At 34.8% G+C, this 17,052-nt stretch overlaps 1 protein-coding gene and 1 long non-coding RNA gene across 4 annotated transcripts in view; one reads left to right on the forward strand and one right to left on the reverse strand.

Annotated features, from left to right (window-relative positions):
* The window catches only part of LOC130453686 (uncharacterized), a 51,834-nt gene extending 36,353 nt beyond the window's left edge, over window positions 1–15,481 (reverse strand). The window contains exons 1-2 of the long non-coding RNA XR_008911170.1: window positions 15,278–15,481; window positions 5,188–5,260 (exon numbers count right to left, since the gene is read on the reverse strand). This is a non-coding gene — a long non-coding RNA (uncharacterized LOC130453686). The remainder of the gene's footprint in view (window positions 1–5,187; window positions 5,261–15,277) is intronic.
* The window catches only part of RAB3GAP1 (RAB3 GTPase activating protein catalytic subunit 1), a 102,356-nt gene that overhangs the window by 37,311 nt on the left and 47,993 nt on the right, over window positions 1–17,052 (forward strand). For all 3 annotated transcript variants that reach the window (XM_056793766.1, XM_056793767.1, XM_056793768.1), the window contains 4 exons: window positions 440–539; window positions 9,599–9,680; window positions 10,328–10,396; window positions 12,927–13,000. In XM_056793766.1, the coding sequence (XP_056649744.1) occupies window positions 440–539; window positions 9,599–9,680; window positions 10,328–10,396; window positions 12,927–13,000 (325 nt within the window). The remainder of the gene's footprint in view (window positions 1–439; window positions 540–9,598; window positions 9,681–10,327; window positions 10,397–12,926; window positions 13,001–17,052) is intronic.

The raw sequence follows: 17,052 nt of genomic DNA on the forward strand, positions 1-17,052 counted from the left end.
GGGCACCTAAGTGTCTTGGTATATCAAGTTCCAAGCTCAAAGTTGGGAAGTCCTGGGTTCAAATCTGGATTCAGACATTTCCTGGATGTGTGACTCTAGGCAAGTCACTTAAACTTAGTTGTCTAGCCCTTATTATTCTTTTGCCTTGGAACCAATATTTGTATTAGTTCTAACATAAATGATTCCTCTGAGATTTGTAGATGTCTCAAAAGCTAGGAGGGACCACTCATGTACTTGGGAATAGAGTCATGATAGAAAGAGATCTTAACAGACTAAAACATTGGACTAGATATAATAAAATGAACAATAGGAATAAATGTAAAATATTACATATGGGTATTGGAAATCAGCTTCACAGGAATAAAAAATTTACTTAACAAATATTATTTATATGTTACTTAGTATTTACATGATGCCTATTTTTGCATTAATTTTCCAGGGATGTCCTTTAACACCATTGCCTCCAGTTAGCATAGCTATTCGGTTTACTTATGTACTTCAGGACTGGCTACAATACTTTTGGCCCCAACAACCACCAGGTAAGAAAAGATAACTTTTTGTTTGATAATGTTTCAGATGTTTTTAGAGACATTAATATAAAAGAAAACATTCTATCAAAATTTTATTAGAATTTTTTTGTTTTAAATTACATATCTTTGTTCACTTATGTATCTGATTCACTGTGTTCTTTATCACTTTCATCCTTTTTCCTTAAAAAGCTGTTCTGTTTTTAAAAGAGAGTGACATTTACCATATATTGTGACAGTCTGTCTTTGAAAACTAATTTTATATAGAATCACCCTCCTGGGGGGCAGCTGAGTAGCTCAGTGGACTGAGAGCCAGGCCTAGAGATGGGAGGTCCTAGGTTCAAATCTGGTGTCAGACTCTTCCCAGCAGTGTGACCTTGGGCAAGTCACTTGACCCCCATTTGCCTAGCCCTTACCACTCTTCTACCTTGGAGCCAATACACAATATTGATTCCAAGACAGAAGGTAAAGGTTTTTAAAAAAAAAAAAAGAATCACCCTCCTGCTGTAAACTGACATAAGTGAATGATTAAAATTATATTCTAAAATTAGACATAAGAGAAACCACATTCATAGGTTGAGAACAGATATGTAGATTTTATTTGTGAACTGTAAAGTTTGAAGAGCTGATAAAATCATAAAAAGGAAGTAAAGAGAATAAGCATTTATTGAGCATTTACTATATGTCAGGTTCCCTCTGTTAAGTACTTTACAAATATTATTTCAAGGAAGAAAATACATATGTACTTACTGTAATGAGGAACTGTCCTAGAGGGATGTTAGATGTTACTACCCACCTAGGAACTCCTTAGGGCCAGTTAAGCATCAAACCCTTGTATTATGGAAACAAAGTTTATTTTAATAAAAGGAATAAGAGAAACTGGTAGATAGACCCTAACACTCTTCAAACTACCTCCACCCAACTGCTAAGTCCCCTGCTTAAGGGGAGCCTTCTTTTTCTTCTCTGGACCCTACCTACAACTCTCTATCCTCCCTAAAACTCTTTCCCAAGCTATCTGACATAACCTAATCTTCCCACCAGTAATTAATAAAGAAAGGAAAAAACCCTTGGGTTTGGCTGCTGTACTAAATAACCCAAGTTATAGATGGAAAGCTTTGGATTACCTTAGCCAAGAGGAATTCTGACAAGCTGGACTTGTCAGATGGCAGATGTCACTGGCAGATGATCTTTAGGCCCAGGGAAAATTTAATTTTCTCCAAATAAATTCTCTACCTACATGACACAGATTTCACCATAAAATCCTTGCTATCCAGGGAGAATCTCTTAGAGCAAAATCCCTCCTTCAGCTTGATGGAAATGTAGGCAGAGACAAAACCTAATTCCAGTTCAGGTGAAATCCAAGAAGGAAGTGAAGTTCAGTTATTTTCAATTTTAGACTTCCACAATTCCTTTCCTACCCAGAATCCTTTCCCAGGGCTCATCTCAAAATTCCCTTCTTTCACTAACCCTAAAAACCAGTCTTATCCCTAACTTATATTCATTACTGATGATGAATTGTTTAAATATGACTTTAACAAGTAGTAAAAGTTTTTATGGCCTACATTTTTTCCATTTTTTTAAACTTTTTAAAAATTTCCCCATCCTGAACTGGAATGAAGGAATGTGAAGGAATATGAGGAGAGAGAAGGGGAAAAACATGAGGTTTATTACAGAATTAAAAGCAATAACAGTTGGAAAGCAAATGGTGCCTGAAAGATAGTGTTGCCTTTGATAGAAATAGGGAAAGCCAGAAAAGGGGTGAAAGTGTTGCCTTTGATGGAAATAGGGAAAGTCAGAAGAGGGGTGAATTGGGGAGTAGGGGGGATTAAATGAATTGTTTTAAACATGTTGAATTTATATACTTAAAAGACATCTAGTAATTGAGATGTCTGGGAAACACATGGTATTGTAGGACTGGAGATGAAGGAAGAGAGTAGGAGTCATTTTTTTCACAGAGATGATTCTTAAAAGAGCTTATGAGAGAAAATATTATAAAAATTAAATTATAATCTCTAATAATAAAAATATTATATTTTATGAGGTTTATTAAAGATCATTAGAAATCAAGGAATAAAGAGGATACAAAATAAAAACCACATGCCCATGGCTGGTTAGCCATTTTCAAAATTTCCCCACCTTACCACCATCACTGCTGATGCTACATCATTCCAAAAGAGCTGAAGAGCCTCAATGCCCACTCCCTTTATCCTCTGTCTATAGGAAGTACATAATGACAGGAAGTCAGTGGGCTCTCAGGATATGTAGTTGTTTTTTTTTTAGGGTAACATTTTCAATTATACAATATAAAGGGAGGCAGGAGGAGAGCCAGAAGAGACAAATGGCATAAAAGCTGAGGAAGGAGAGGGTATCCTGAGGAGATGGCCAACAATGTCCAATGCCATAGAAAATACAAGAAGGATGAGGTTTTTCCCTTTTTCCCTTGAGATTCTTAAGTTAGTATTGTCATTTTTATCATATCGGCATAGCCTCCCCATGAACAATTGCAGTTAATTAAATCTACCTTTATTTGTATAAACGGGTTTGTATTGATATAATTCCTATGTGTATGTTGGCAGGTAAATTCTCAAATCTTTTACATTCCGTAGTTATTTTAAATGGAATTTCTCTGGAACTTTTCATTCTATGTCTTCTTGCTAGTTATGTTATATAGAACTGATGATTTATATGAGTTTCTTTTATATGCTATAACAATGTTGAATTTGTCAATTGTTTTCAGTTAGTTTTTTAGTTGACTCTAGAGTTCTCCAAGTAAACCATCATATCATATGCAAAAAATAATAATTTTATTATCTATTTCTCTATATTTTATTCTCTTTCTTTTTCTTGCTTCAGCATTTTAGCTAGCATTTCTCACTTTCTATTGTAATAAGGAATTTAAGGGAAGGGGAGAAAGGTTGTAGGAAAGGGAAAACATACAATTATATAAATAAGTTTATTAATAAAGAAAGGGAAGGAAAGGGGAAGGTTGACCATCTGACTATCACCCACCCAGATACTTAACCCAATAAGTTCCTATACTAAGCTTGATCTGGCTAACCTAAACTAAACTAAAGTTAACTAAGGATAAGTCCAAACAGGGAGCCCAGATTCCCACACAGAGTCCTTGGTGGGTCAGACAACATCCAGTTGTAAAGTCTTTAGAAGATCCAGGAAAGGGAGAAATTCTCTTCCAAAATCACTCTGTCCACCAGAATGAATGGAGAACTTCTTCTCAACCTTTTCTTGATGTTAATCTAAGGCAGGCAGCTTGAAAGATGTTTTTCCAGGGAGAATCTCAGAGTCACAGCTTCAATGTGGAGATCCAGCTTCAGAAAGACAGTTGAAAGCTGGTCCAACTACCTTAGAATCTTGACCCAGCCAGCTCCTGTAGAATCCTTGGCTTGAGGGCTATCAGTCAATCCTTACAATCCACTTTGCACATTCCCTTGCTACACTATCAAATAGCAATCATGATAATGGATTCTGTGCTTTACTCCTGATCTTATTTAAAAGACCTCTAGTTTGTCCCCATTAAAAATAATACTGACTCTTGATTTTATTTTATATTAAAATTTTAATTAGCAAAAATCTACACTTTCTCCCCACCTCCCCATCCCCATTTGAGAATGAATGAAAATGAATGAAAAACAAAACTCAGTTACAAGATTATGTATTCAAGGAAAATAAATTTTTATATATGTACATATATATGCATATATAATTCATCATTCTTCAGGCTTTCATCTCTCCAGACTACAGGTGGGTAACATGTTTCATCAACAATCCTTTGGATCATATCTGGCTTCGTATATTTCCTAGATATGTGATCCTGCACATCCCTTAACACCCCCCCCCCCCATTGCCTAGTCCTTACTGCTCTTCTGCCTTGGAACCAATACACAGTATTGATTCCAAAATAATAATCTTTTCTAATTATGGTTGGTCATTGTGCCAAATCTGAGTCAGTAAGATTCTTACAGAGTCCTCCTTTGTTGACTGATCCTTCCCCTGGAAGATAGTCATCCACCTAAGAGCCAGTGTAGCTTCAGAAAGGATCATGGTATGATCATCATAGTGTTCACTACCTGACAACTCCAGGAAAAATGCCAGGAGCTGGTCTGTGCCCAACACTTGTCATTCTGGCCGATGTCTTTGATACTATCAGTTGTGAGAGTTTGTAGAAGATCATGGTGAAATATGATTGCCTTGAGAAGTTTATTAGTATTGTATATCAGTTTCATGATGGCATGCTTGCACAGGTTCTGGATAATGGATGATGCTTTCATACTTTCCCAGTCACCCAGTGGAAGGAAGCAGGGCTGTGTGGTGGTTCCCTGCTTTTTAGAATGTTATTTTAACTTTATGGATGCCTACCATGGGGACAAAAACAGCATCAAGGTCAGCTACTACACTAATGATAAACTATTTAACTTGAAAAGACCACAAGACAAAACTAGAGGGAGATTTGGTGGCCAACTTTTTGTTCACAGATGATTGTGTATTCAGTGCAATAGAATATGGATAGATTGATATTTTTTGCCTGACCATTAACACCATGAAAATAGAGGTTCTTTACCAGCCAGCATCATACAATCCATACATGAAACCATTGGGAACATCAAATAGAAAAAATTTGAATAGTGTGGAGAAGTTAACTTACTTGGCAACATACTTTCTTGAGATGTCCTCATAGATGATGAAATTGATGCATGTACTTCTCAAAGTTTTGGAGGCTTTGAAAGAAAGTGTGGGAGAGAAGAGGTATCAGTTCATCTACCAAACTGAAGGTCAATAGAGCCATTGGACTGACCTTATTGAATGCCTGTGAAACCTGGACAATCTACCTGTACCATGCCAGAAAACTGAACCATTTCCATTTGAATTGCCTTACTAAGATTCTGAAAGGACATATGGCAAGATAAGGTACTGGACACAGGTTCTTTCTTAAGTTGAACTGCCAAGCATTAAACTCTGCAGCAGAGAGCACAACTCCAATGGGCTGGCCACTTTGATTTAATGCCAAACATACTTTTGCCTAAGAGACTCTTCTATAGAAATTTCAGAGAACACAAAAGCTCAGAGGTCAGAAGTGATATAAGGACACTCTCAAGGTCTCTGAAGAACTTCGGTAATGATTGTGAAACATGGGAGATACACAGGACCACCTAGCATGATGTGCCCACATTAAGGAAGTTATGCTCTATAGTAGCTCAAACTAAATATTAGTTGTGCAGATATGGAAATATTTCCATCAATGTTCATACTCTATTTGTGCCCAACCTATAGTAGAGCCTTCCAAGCTCGTATTGATTTGAACAAACTCAATTGGACAGTGTGAAAACTGACCCTGACATCATGGTGTCGATTTGAACCTTTTCAAGTATAAAAGACAACAACCAACTAACCAGTTAGAGAAATGCAAATCAAAGCAATTCTCTTTGAGTTTTTCTTCTACAAAAGGATTAATATGTGTAATATATTTGAGGGTATATTTGATGGTGTACTACCTCTCTCTACACCTCCTGTTTTCCTCCCTCTTCAGAAGCCTTTCAGCCTCCCCTCTTCCCTTCAGTCTCCCTCAAGTCACTCAGTGTGAGCTGTGAGGTTTCAATGAAATAGTTCTTAATCTTCTTTGTCAAACAAGGGGTTTATTTGGTGAAGACAGGACAAAGGTGGAGGATGGAGGTAAGAGGGGTGGGATATCCCTATTATCTACAGTGAGTTATGTTGGAAGATATTGAGAGAAATGGCATTTCGGTCACTAGCATGAAACAGAGCACATCAGAGAGAGATATATATAGACTATTGTCCATATTCTGCCTTCAAATCAGCCAGGTCACCTCCAACTTAATTATCCCAAGTCCCAGAGATAAACCCAGCTTCTTCCTTCAGTCAGCTAGAAAGCCCAAAGACCAGAAAAACAGTCACTGTTGGCTTGGCTCCAAACTGCTTTTCCTGGTAACATTCCAAATGGAATTTTTCTTTGACTGACAGCTGATCAATCTCTAGCTTCTGTCCTTTGCATGCATGCCTCTTCCACATATGGAAAAAAATTTTCATGATTGCCCATGTAAAATCTATATGAAATTGCTTATCATATTAAGGGGGTGGGTGGTTGTGTGGAGGAAGAGAGAGAGAATTTAAGACTCAATATTTGAAAAATTTTGGAAGTGTTTTTACATGTAATTGGGGAAAAAATGAAATAAAATTTAATACAAAAAAATCTTAAGTCCATGAAAACTTTTCTACAGTTATATTCTAATAATAGTTTACTTTGCCATTTTTATTCATATACAATGTGCCTTTTCTATATCTTCAAAAATCCACATTTTGTGAAACTTGTTAGTTATTGTGCCAGTTATTAACATAATCATTCTTAAAAAGTAAAGAAAATTGAATAAATTGCCTTTTTAATAAAATCTACTGCACCAAGTAGCTTAATTTAAGGACTTTATAATTTTTAATTATTTAGAGTGTAGATGATCATCAAAAAAATTTTTTAGCAAATTGGACTGTCTCAAAACTGAACAATAAGCTTTAATTTTAGTAGTTTATCTTTTGAAATTCATATAATTACAAATTGTACTTCTGTGTTTTTTTTAAAAGAAATACATTCTTTTGATGAAAATATTCAAAAGAGTTGCGTTCTTTTTGTGTTCAGAGTATTTGTCTTATGCCTTTAGGTTGATTTGTTGACATATTCCCTCTCAACCTTCCCAAACCTTTGGTTTTGAACCAAATTACAAAACTGACAAAACAAAAAGTTACCTTTACAGTGGAAAAAGCTTTCTTTGAGCTAATTGTATTATATTGTACACTCTCAAACAGAAAGTGTTCATTGGTAATAGAAAAGAAACTGTATATGAAGTTCTGTAACTAATGAAAAAATTGATGTATGTTAATTGTGGTCTAATTGTTTATAAAACATATTCTAAAAATGAAATAATATGTGCAGAGTGTTTTTTTTTTTTTAGAGACAGCTAAGTGGCACAATGGATAGAGTAGTAGTCCTGGAGTCAGGAAGACCTAAGTCCAAATTCAGCCTCAGACATTTATTAGCTATCTGGTCTCTGGGCAAATAATTTAATTTCTGTCTCTCGGTTTTCTCAACTGCAAAATGGGAAAAATAATAGCACTTACCACCTAGGGTGGTTGTGAGGAACAAATGAGAACATATAAAGCACTTAGCCCCATAGAGCCTTGCTCATTGTAGACACTTAATAAATGCTTTTTCCTAACTTCCCAGACTTTCCTTTGCTTCTGTAAACTTTAAATTACTCCACCCTACTTAGACCCTACTTTAGGGGAAGATAAAGTTGTAATCTCCTGATTGAACAATGAAGGTACTTATTTCTCACCTTCTTTGGTTAGATTTTCTCCAGGACTGTCCACTCTTTAGTTCTCACCTTCTCTGGTTAGATTATATCTTTTGAGCTACTTCACACTTCTTTGTTAAGTGCACCTTTTGTTAGTTTCTTGACCTTTTTGTGATTAATTTAACCTTTATAGGTACTTAACATCTTTTGTATTAAGATACTAAAAATAGACTTAGCTTAAAGTTCTAGCTTCACTATAAAGTGAGAACTAAGAACCTTCATTGTTCAATCAGGAGATTACAACTTTATCTTCCCCTAAAGTAGGATCTAAGTAGGGTGGAGTAATTTAAAGTTTAAGTACCTATAAAAGTTAAATTAATCACAAAAAGGTCCAGTAACTAAAAAAAGGTGAACTTAACAAAGAAGTGTGAAGTAGCTCAAAAGATATAATCTAACCAGAGAAGATGAGAACTAAAGAGTGGACAGTCCTGGAGAAAATCTAACCAAAGAAGGTGAGAAATAAGTACCTTCATTGTTCAATCAGGAGATTACAACTTTATCTTCCCCTAAAGTAGGGTCTAAGTAGGGTGGAGTAATTTAAAGTTTACAATTCACAGTAGTAGTTTACTTAGAAAGTGCTATATAACTAAATATTCTGTTTTGTAAAGGGACCCTTGATCTTTAAAAAGTTTAGTATACAAAGAAATAATTTATGCTTCAAAAGAAACAAAAACAAAATAGTAAATAGACTCAAAGGATCTAGAACTGGAAGAGACTTTAAAGATCTCATGAAACTGAGATCTACAGAAATTAGATGCTTTGCCTAAAGTCACATAATAAATAGAAAAGCTTGAATTTGACCCTCAAAATTCCATGCTCTTTCCCACTATCTTATCATGTACACCAAGGCAGTGAAGGGACTTGAACTCTACATCTGCTGATGACTAGCAGACAGCTTTATTGTGCATGATACATTGACCATTTTACAGATAAGAAACTGAATTCCAAAGACTTGTCCTTGGAACACCTCCTCCACTAAGGAAGATTCTCTCACAGCAAGCACCAGGCTTTCTCTTTGAGTCTTTTTTATATATATTTTTAAAAAATCCCAGTGTAAATACAAGTGTTAACCCCATTTTAGAGATGAAGAACCAAGTTCAGAATTTAAACCATTTCCCCAGAATTACATAAGTAATAGACCTTGGAACTGAGTTTCCTGACTCTTTAAGACTGGCACTCTTCTACTTAGTTATATTGTCTCAAAGAAGGTATGGAATAAATGATTAGTTGAATAGTAGCTTAATTTTTGGGGTCCATGCTCTGGCAAACCTTGACTAGCTCATACATCTGATACTCAGCTGTTCTTGCTATTGGGCCAGGACTCTGAACTTTATGCCTATCCTCTGCTGTCCCTCACCCAGTCCTGTGAGCCTGGCCTGAGCAGGCCCTTCTGATTGACAATTTCTCCATCTGACTCTCCCATATCCAAGCCTTCCTCTTCTTCCTCCTTATTTTGATTATCAAGCTGTTGGATTTGCCTTTTTTTCACAAATTCAAACAGTTTAAATTTTGGTTTTCTTAAAGGGCTACAGCCTCATGTACATGTAGGCCTGGTTTTAATTTTAGGTTGCCTTGTGCACCTAAATAATCTTAGGTTAGATCTTGAAGAAATAGAAAATTTATCCTCTAAAGACTTAAATTGGCTATATTTCCTATCTATATATCTGTATCTATATATTGTTTTGTCAAAATCAGATTTAGATGCCATTATTGGAGGAGAAGTTGGAGGCTTAGAATTTGGGAAGTTACCATTTGGTGCCTGTGAAGATCCTATTAGGTAAGAATTTATTTTTACCATTGAAGTTATAGCCCCAAATCAATTTTTTTTAAATTAGTAGTATCTTTAGATTATCTCTGAGTAACACTCACCTATTTTAATGAATAATATTTTAGGAATAGTGATCTGAGATGGTTATAATGAATTGTCTATGGTTGTTGAGAAGTTAATACTTAATATGTAAGAAATCACTATACTCATTCAGTGATAATGCTTTATACTAGCCATAAATAGATTTGAAGTTCTTATAAATGTTTTTATATACTTGAATAAAATCTTAGGAAAGGAGGGCCTAGTGGATGGGCCACTTATCACTAAAGAATTTATGTAGAGTGACCAATATTATTTTCATTAATAGTGAAAGGAATAATTTCTTAAAAGTTGTTTTCTTTTGAATGTATCTGTGATGAGGTAAAGAAATAATAGTAACAACAGTAAATAGTAAGTGGACAGAAGGGGGAAACAAAATGGAAAAAGGAAGTAGATGTTTTACAAAAGGAAAAGATGGTGGAATTTTGATCCCTTATCAATGATTGGAAGAGGAAGGACATTGTGGGTTGTGATTATTATAAGCTTTTTTCCACTCTACTTTTCTCAGGATGTTACTGATTATGGCCCTTATTGTTGACTTTTTTTGCTTATTTTAGTGAGCTCCATTTAGCAACTACATGGCCTCACCTTACTGAAGGAATCATTGTGGATAATGATGTTTACTCGTAAGTGTGTTCATATTAATGATTATTAATTAATTAAAATAAAACACTAAATACTTTATAAGTAACATTAATTGCCATATATATTTGCCAGTTCATTTTTTCATCAGTATCTTCATTTAAAAATTGGTCGAGTCAATGCAGTTACCCAGATAACATTGTTAATCATCCCAACAACCCTCTGAGATGAATTGTATTATATGACTAAGAAAACTGTGACATGTTAATTATTCCTGTTTTGTTTCTATTTTGACAATAATATAGTAACTTTAATTAACTTTGCTTTGTTGTTATGTAAAGAATTGTTTTTAATATTTATTGGTATCATGGTGAGTTTTATGTAAAAGGAAGTGAATGGTTGGGGGCTCAAGAAGTAATAGAATGGAGTATATTTTCCTATTACAGACTTATCCCTAAGATCTTAAGAGATTTTGAATCTTACTACATGGTAATAGGTTTTTCTCTAGAAAGCCAGACCTGCTAGTGTGGGGAGAAATTGGAGCGAACAAACTAATAGAGAGAGTGACCATAAAGAGAGTCCTTCATAAAGCTGTTGAACATGAAAAATTAATTATTCATACTAATTGAATTTATTTTTGGGAGAGAAATTACCTGAAGGGGCAACTAGGTGGATCAGTGAATTGAGTGGAAGGCCCAGAGACAGGAGGTCTTGGGTTCAAATCTCCTCAGACACATCCTGGCTCTGTGACCCTGGGCAAATCACTTAACCCCCATTGCCTAGCCCTTACCACTCCTCTGCTTTGGAACGAATATACAGTATTGATTCCAAGACAGAAGGTAAGGGTTTAAAAAAAAGTTACCTGAAAGAAAATCTAAATTGCACAAAATATCAGCAAGTGACATAATTAGTAGAATATTTTGGAATAGCTTCAAGACATTTATGATATTATATGACCAAACCTATGTAACATCTAGTCCAGTGATGTAGATACCACTTGAAATTATGGGAGGAAATTAACTAATAAATAAAAAATTTTCAATTAATAAAAAGAAATTATGGGAGGAATTATTTAGGAATGGTGTGCTTAAAGAGCAAAACAATTTGTCTTAAGGACTCTAGTGTCTTAAAGTATGAAGAAGTTGAATACTTTTTTGTCTTCTGCAAATTTTTACATTGTTCTTTTGATGGATAGCAATATAAAAATATGACTAATTAGATGTTACTGGGCAGACCTGATAGTCTAACTTTTTACTTTTTTGGTTATTCTTAACATAAGTTATCAAAGGAAATTTAGTGGTAGTGCAAAGAACATTAATTTTTGTGTTCCAATTCTGAAGACTCACATCCTAGCTCTGCCATGGGCCTGTAACCAACTCATTTCACCTGAAGGAGCTTCAGTTTCCTCAGTTATGTAATACAATCCATCTCAGCAGGTTATTGGGATGAAAATACTTTTTGTAAACCGTAAAATGTTATAATGTCAATTATCCAAATAAATAATTGTACCACTAACAACTCTTACTCTGGTGGGTTAGTTTTTTCTTCAATCATCATATCAAAGACCTATGATTTTATCAATATGGAAACCCTAGTGCAGAAAAAATTTTTTTTGATTGTACATACTTCAAGTACAAGAAATGAGAAAAGGGGAAAAATCAAATATTCCAATCAAAAGAAAAGAAAAGCAGTAAGAAAAGTAAGGGAAAAAATTCAGGAATTCAGTGTTCCCAAAAAACAGTATCCACTTGTCAAAGGATTATTATCTCCAATGATTGTGATAGGATACAGTCAATCAGTTTCAATAGAAGATGCTCAAGACCCACTGGAAACACTAGTCTTCCACAGGTCTGGGGGGGAATGTATAAATGGAGATTTTGAATCCTAGACTTCATCCCCCAGAAGTCATTGGTATTTCCCAGAATTCCCTATAATCTCTCTGCATCTCTACATTGGCAAGATCACATTATTTGTATTTAACTGGTATTAACGCCTCCCACGTCCTCTCTTCTTGCATGATGTAGCATGAGCAGTGATGGTGGTAAGGTGGGGAAATTTTGAAAATGATTAACATGTGGTTTTTATTTTGTATCCTCTTTATTCCTTTATTTCTAATGATCTTTAATAAACCTCATAAAATATAATATTATTAGAGATTATAATTTAATTTTTACACTAGATAGATGTAAATTCAAAACCCTCTAAAACTTAAGAGAGTTTCTCAGAGAGTTCCTTGAAGTTCAGAAATATTAAGTCATTTGCCTATGATCAGCTAGGGTTAGAAATAGGATTTGAAACAAAGTCTTTCAGATTTCAAGTCCAACACTAATTAATCATAATGATTCCACTATATTTTATTATACCATTTTTAACCTGTGGATTAAGTATGTTTGTGAGCCATAATCTTTTCCTTTTCCATGGCCAAATGGTATATATTTTATATATCATATTAATAATGAAGTTAAGGAGATTTTGGCATGCTCTTTTTTCTACTTTATGTGTTACCAAACTGAATTTGGTTATATTTTTAGAACTCTTAAAATTATCATTATTAGAGTATTTGTGTGTTTTTAGGGATCTGGATCCTATTCAAGCTCCACATTGGTCTGTGAGGGTTCGGAAAGCTGACAATCCCCAATGTTTGCTAGGTAAGAAGTATTGCTTTCTTTCTTAAATATTACCCATCAGTCTTGTACCATCTTCCAAACCTAGAACCTCGGAATCATCTTTGACTCAGTTTTTAAACTACTCAGATTCTTGCCATTCTGTTTTTAGTTTTGTTTTTAAATTATAGTAAACTTGATACATACTTTAAAACAGTTAAATAAACAAAAGATAAAGAATATTTTACTTATGTCGTTAGCATTTAAGAAAGTTGAAACCAAATGAATTAAAAAACAACATGCAAGTAGAAAATGCTTTTTTGTTTAAAATTCTGCTACTTTGGGGTTTTTTTGCCTTTTAAATATGGTTGTATGGTCAATGATTTATAAAGTTCAGGTGCATATGAGCTCTTTCTATTATTTGATGTATTTTTCCCCACTTTTCCTCATATGCTTTGTAGTCTTATAGTATTCCTTCACATCAGTACATTAATGTCATTGGACATAGAGACTGTTTCCAGGTTTTTGCTACAAATATAAAAAGGATGCATTTTTGTACAGATTCTTATATATATATATATATATTTTTTTTTTTAAACCCTTACCTTCCGTCTTGGAGTCAATACTGTGTATTGTTGTCATTCTCTATAATGAAATTATTGCTTTTTCCTATAATTTGTTCTTTGACCTATTATTCATTCTTTAGATTTAGATTATATAGTTTCCAATTAATTTTTATTCTATGTTTCCATGACCCTTTGTTGAATGAAATTTTTATTACATTATGAGCTGAAAAGGATGCATTTTATATATCTGCTTTTCTGCTGTTGGTTGTGAGGTTCTTATGCACTAATACATGATTAGTTTTTGTGTTGGTACCATATACTTCTTTTTTTCTTTTTTTTTTAATAAACCCTTACCTTCCGTCTTGGAGTTGGCTCCAAGGCAGAAGAGAGGTAAGGGCTAGGCAATGGGGGTTAAGTGACTTGCCCAGGGTCACACAGCTGGGAAGTGTCTGAGGCCAGATTTGAACCTAGGACCTCCCGTCTCTAGGCCTGGCTCTCAATCCACTGAGTTACTCAGCTGCCCCTGGTACTGTATACTTCTGACAAAAGGCATATTCCTTTCGTTCCCATTCAGTTTGCTCCAGAGGTCTTTTACATGTAATTTTTTTAAAAATCCTATTTATCTCCTTAACTCCTTTCTTATTTAATTTTTGGTTAGATTTATTAACTAGTTCTCAAAGGGGAGAGAGGTCCTCAATTAGTATATTTTACTATTTCCTTCTGTAACTCATTTAACTTTTCCTTTAAAAATTTGGATGTTTTACCATTTGGTATTATATATATAATATATATGTAATATATATATTATATACCATTTGGTATATAATCTGTTGATTATTGAGGCTGCTTCCTTGTCTTTAGTATCTTTTAGCAAAATGTAATTTCTCTCCTTAACTCTTTTAATTAGATCAAGTTTTACCTTTACTTTGTCTGAGATCATGATTGCTACCCCTGCTTTTTTTTTTTTTAACTTCAATTGAAGCATAATAGATTCTGCTCCATCCTCTTACTTTATTCTATGCATCACTCTGCTCCAAGTGTGTTTCTTTTAAACAACATTGTTAGATTCTGGTTTTTAATACAATCTGCTATCCACTTGTATTTTATGGGTGAGTTCATCCCATTCACCTTCTTAATTTTGAGGCCTACCTTTGTGTATTTCCTCCTTCTGTCCTATTTCCTGCCCCCTTTTTTCCATCTCTCTCTCTCTCTCTCTCTCTCTCTCTCTCTCTCTCTCTCTCTCTCTCTCTCTCTCTCTCTCTCTCTCTCTCTCTCTCTCTCTCTCTCTCTCTCTCTCCTCTCTCTTCCCCCTTTTACCTTTACCCTCCTCTGAAATATTATATTTCTGTATACCACCTCCCCCAATCTGCCCTCCCTTCTTTCAGCACACCTCCTCCCTTTCTCTTATCCCTTTCCTCTCCTAATTCCCTTTAGAGCAAGACAGACTTCCAAACCCAACTGAGTATGTATATTCTTTCCTCTTTGAGCCAGTTCCAATGAAAATAAAGTTCAGGCATTGTCCTCTACTCCATCTTCCCCTCCACTGTAAAAGCTCTTTCTTTTATACTTCTTTTGTATCCCATCGTACTTCCTTTTCCCTTTCTCTGAGTGCATCCTTTTTTCTCATCCTTTAATTTTTTAAAAAAGAATTCCAAAATAGTCAACAATACCCAATTTCCTCTGTCTCTGTATACTCCTTCTAACTACTCCAATGAGTATCATCTTCCCATGTAAAAAGTTTACCATTTTTGAATACCTTATGTTTATGCTTTTTATGCTTCTCTTAAGTCTTGTATTTGAAGGCTAGATTTTCTATTCAGCTTTTTTTAAAAATCAGGAATGCTCTATTTCATTAAATATCCATTTTTCTTCCTGAAGGACTAATCAGTTTTGCTAGGTAGGTTATTCTTGGCTGTAATCCTCGTTCCTTTCCCCACTAGAATATCATATTTCATGTCCTATTTTCTTTCATGCAGAAGCCTCTAAATCTTTTGGAATCCTAACTGTGACTTCATAGTAGTTGAATTATTTCCTTTAGACTGCTTGAAATCTTTTCTTTTTGACCAGGAAATTCTGGAATTTGGCTATCTCATTCCTGGGAGTTTTCACTTTGGGATCTCCTTCTAGAGATTATCAGTGATTTCTGACAATTTCTATTTTATCTTCTGGTTCTAGGATATGAGGGTGGTTTCCTTGATAACTTCTTGAAATATGATGTCTAGGATTTTTTTTATCATAATTTTCAGATAGTCTAATAATTCTTAAATTATCTCTCCTCCAGATCAATTGTTTTTCCATTGAAAGATTCCACATTTTCTATGTTTTTCATTCCTTTGATTTCATTTTGTTTCTTTGTTTCTTAAAAAAAAAAAAAACCTTACCTGCTGTCTTAGATTCAATATCATTGGTTCTAAGGCAAAAGAGTATTTAGGGCTAGGCAATGGGTTGAAGTGACTTAGAACCCAAGACTACCTGTCTCTAGGCCTGACATTCAGTTTACTAGGCCACTTGGCTGCCTCCTGCTTTATTTTTTCTTGCTGTCTCATGAAGTCATTAGCTTCCACTTGCCCAACTCTAATTTTCCGGAAATTATTTTCCTCACTGAGATTTTGTACCTCCTTTTCTATTTGAACACTTCTACTTTTTAAGAAATTCTGTTCTTCAGTGGATTGTTGTGCTTTTGCCAAGCTATTGACTCTTTTCATGATTTTCTTGCATCATTCATTTCTTTTTCCAATTTTTTTTCCTGCCTCTCTTTTTTGAGTTAAAAACAATTTTTTTGAGCTCTTACAAAAATTCTTTTTGGAGGGAGCTGGGACCTTTCACCAATTCACATTTTTCTTTGATACTTGGCATGCAATTGCTTTGAATTCATTGTTGTCTTCTGGGTTTTTTTTATCCTGACTTATCACCATAATAACTTTATATGATGAGGTTCTTTTTTTTTGGCGGCTGTTTTTTTTCCCCATCCCATTTCTTGACTTTTAATTTTATGTTAAAGTTGAGCTCTGCTCCCAGGGTGGAAGAAACATTGTCTGAAACTTCAGGCTTTTCTTGCTGTTGTTTTTTGTTGTTGTTGTTGTTTTTTCAGAGCTAGTTCGAGGGGGGTGGGGTGCTATAAATTTTCAGTTCTTTCAAGGTCCCTGTTCCCTTGAAGCTATAAGTGCCTCCTTTCCCTGGGATTGTAAGCCAAAACCAACTGCAGGCAATTAAGCAGAGTCCTGTACCTAGTGCCAACAAAGGGTCCCCTGTAATCTTCTAACTGGTTGTTGGACCCCGCATACCATCTGTGGGATGAAAGCTACCACTATAGTTGCACAGGCTTGGTGGGGACATCGCCTGTGATGTATTTATTGCTCAGGGTCACTGTGTCAGATTCATAAGTTGAACAGAAGCCTTCCTGACTCAGTGGCCAGTTCTTTATTCACTACATCATGCTGCCTCAAGTTGAGTTCAAATAAAAATGCTTTAATTTCATTTTCATGCCTTTTTCTTCAGATTTTTAAAATCATGTTGAATAGGCTAAGAATA

This window comes from Monodelphis domestica, chromosome 4, assembly GCF_027887165.1.
Source record: "Monodelphis domestica isolate mMonDom1 chromosome 4, mMonDom1.pri, whole genome shotgun sequence".
Lineage (NCBI taxonomy): Eukaryota > Metazoa > Chordata > Mammalia > Didelphimorphia > Didelphidae > Monodelphis > Monodelphis domestica.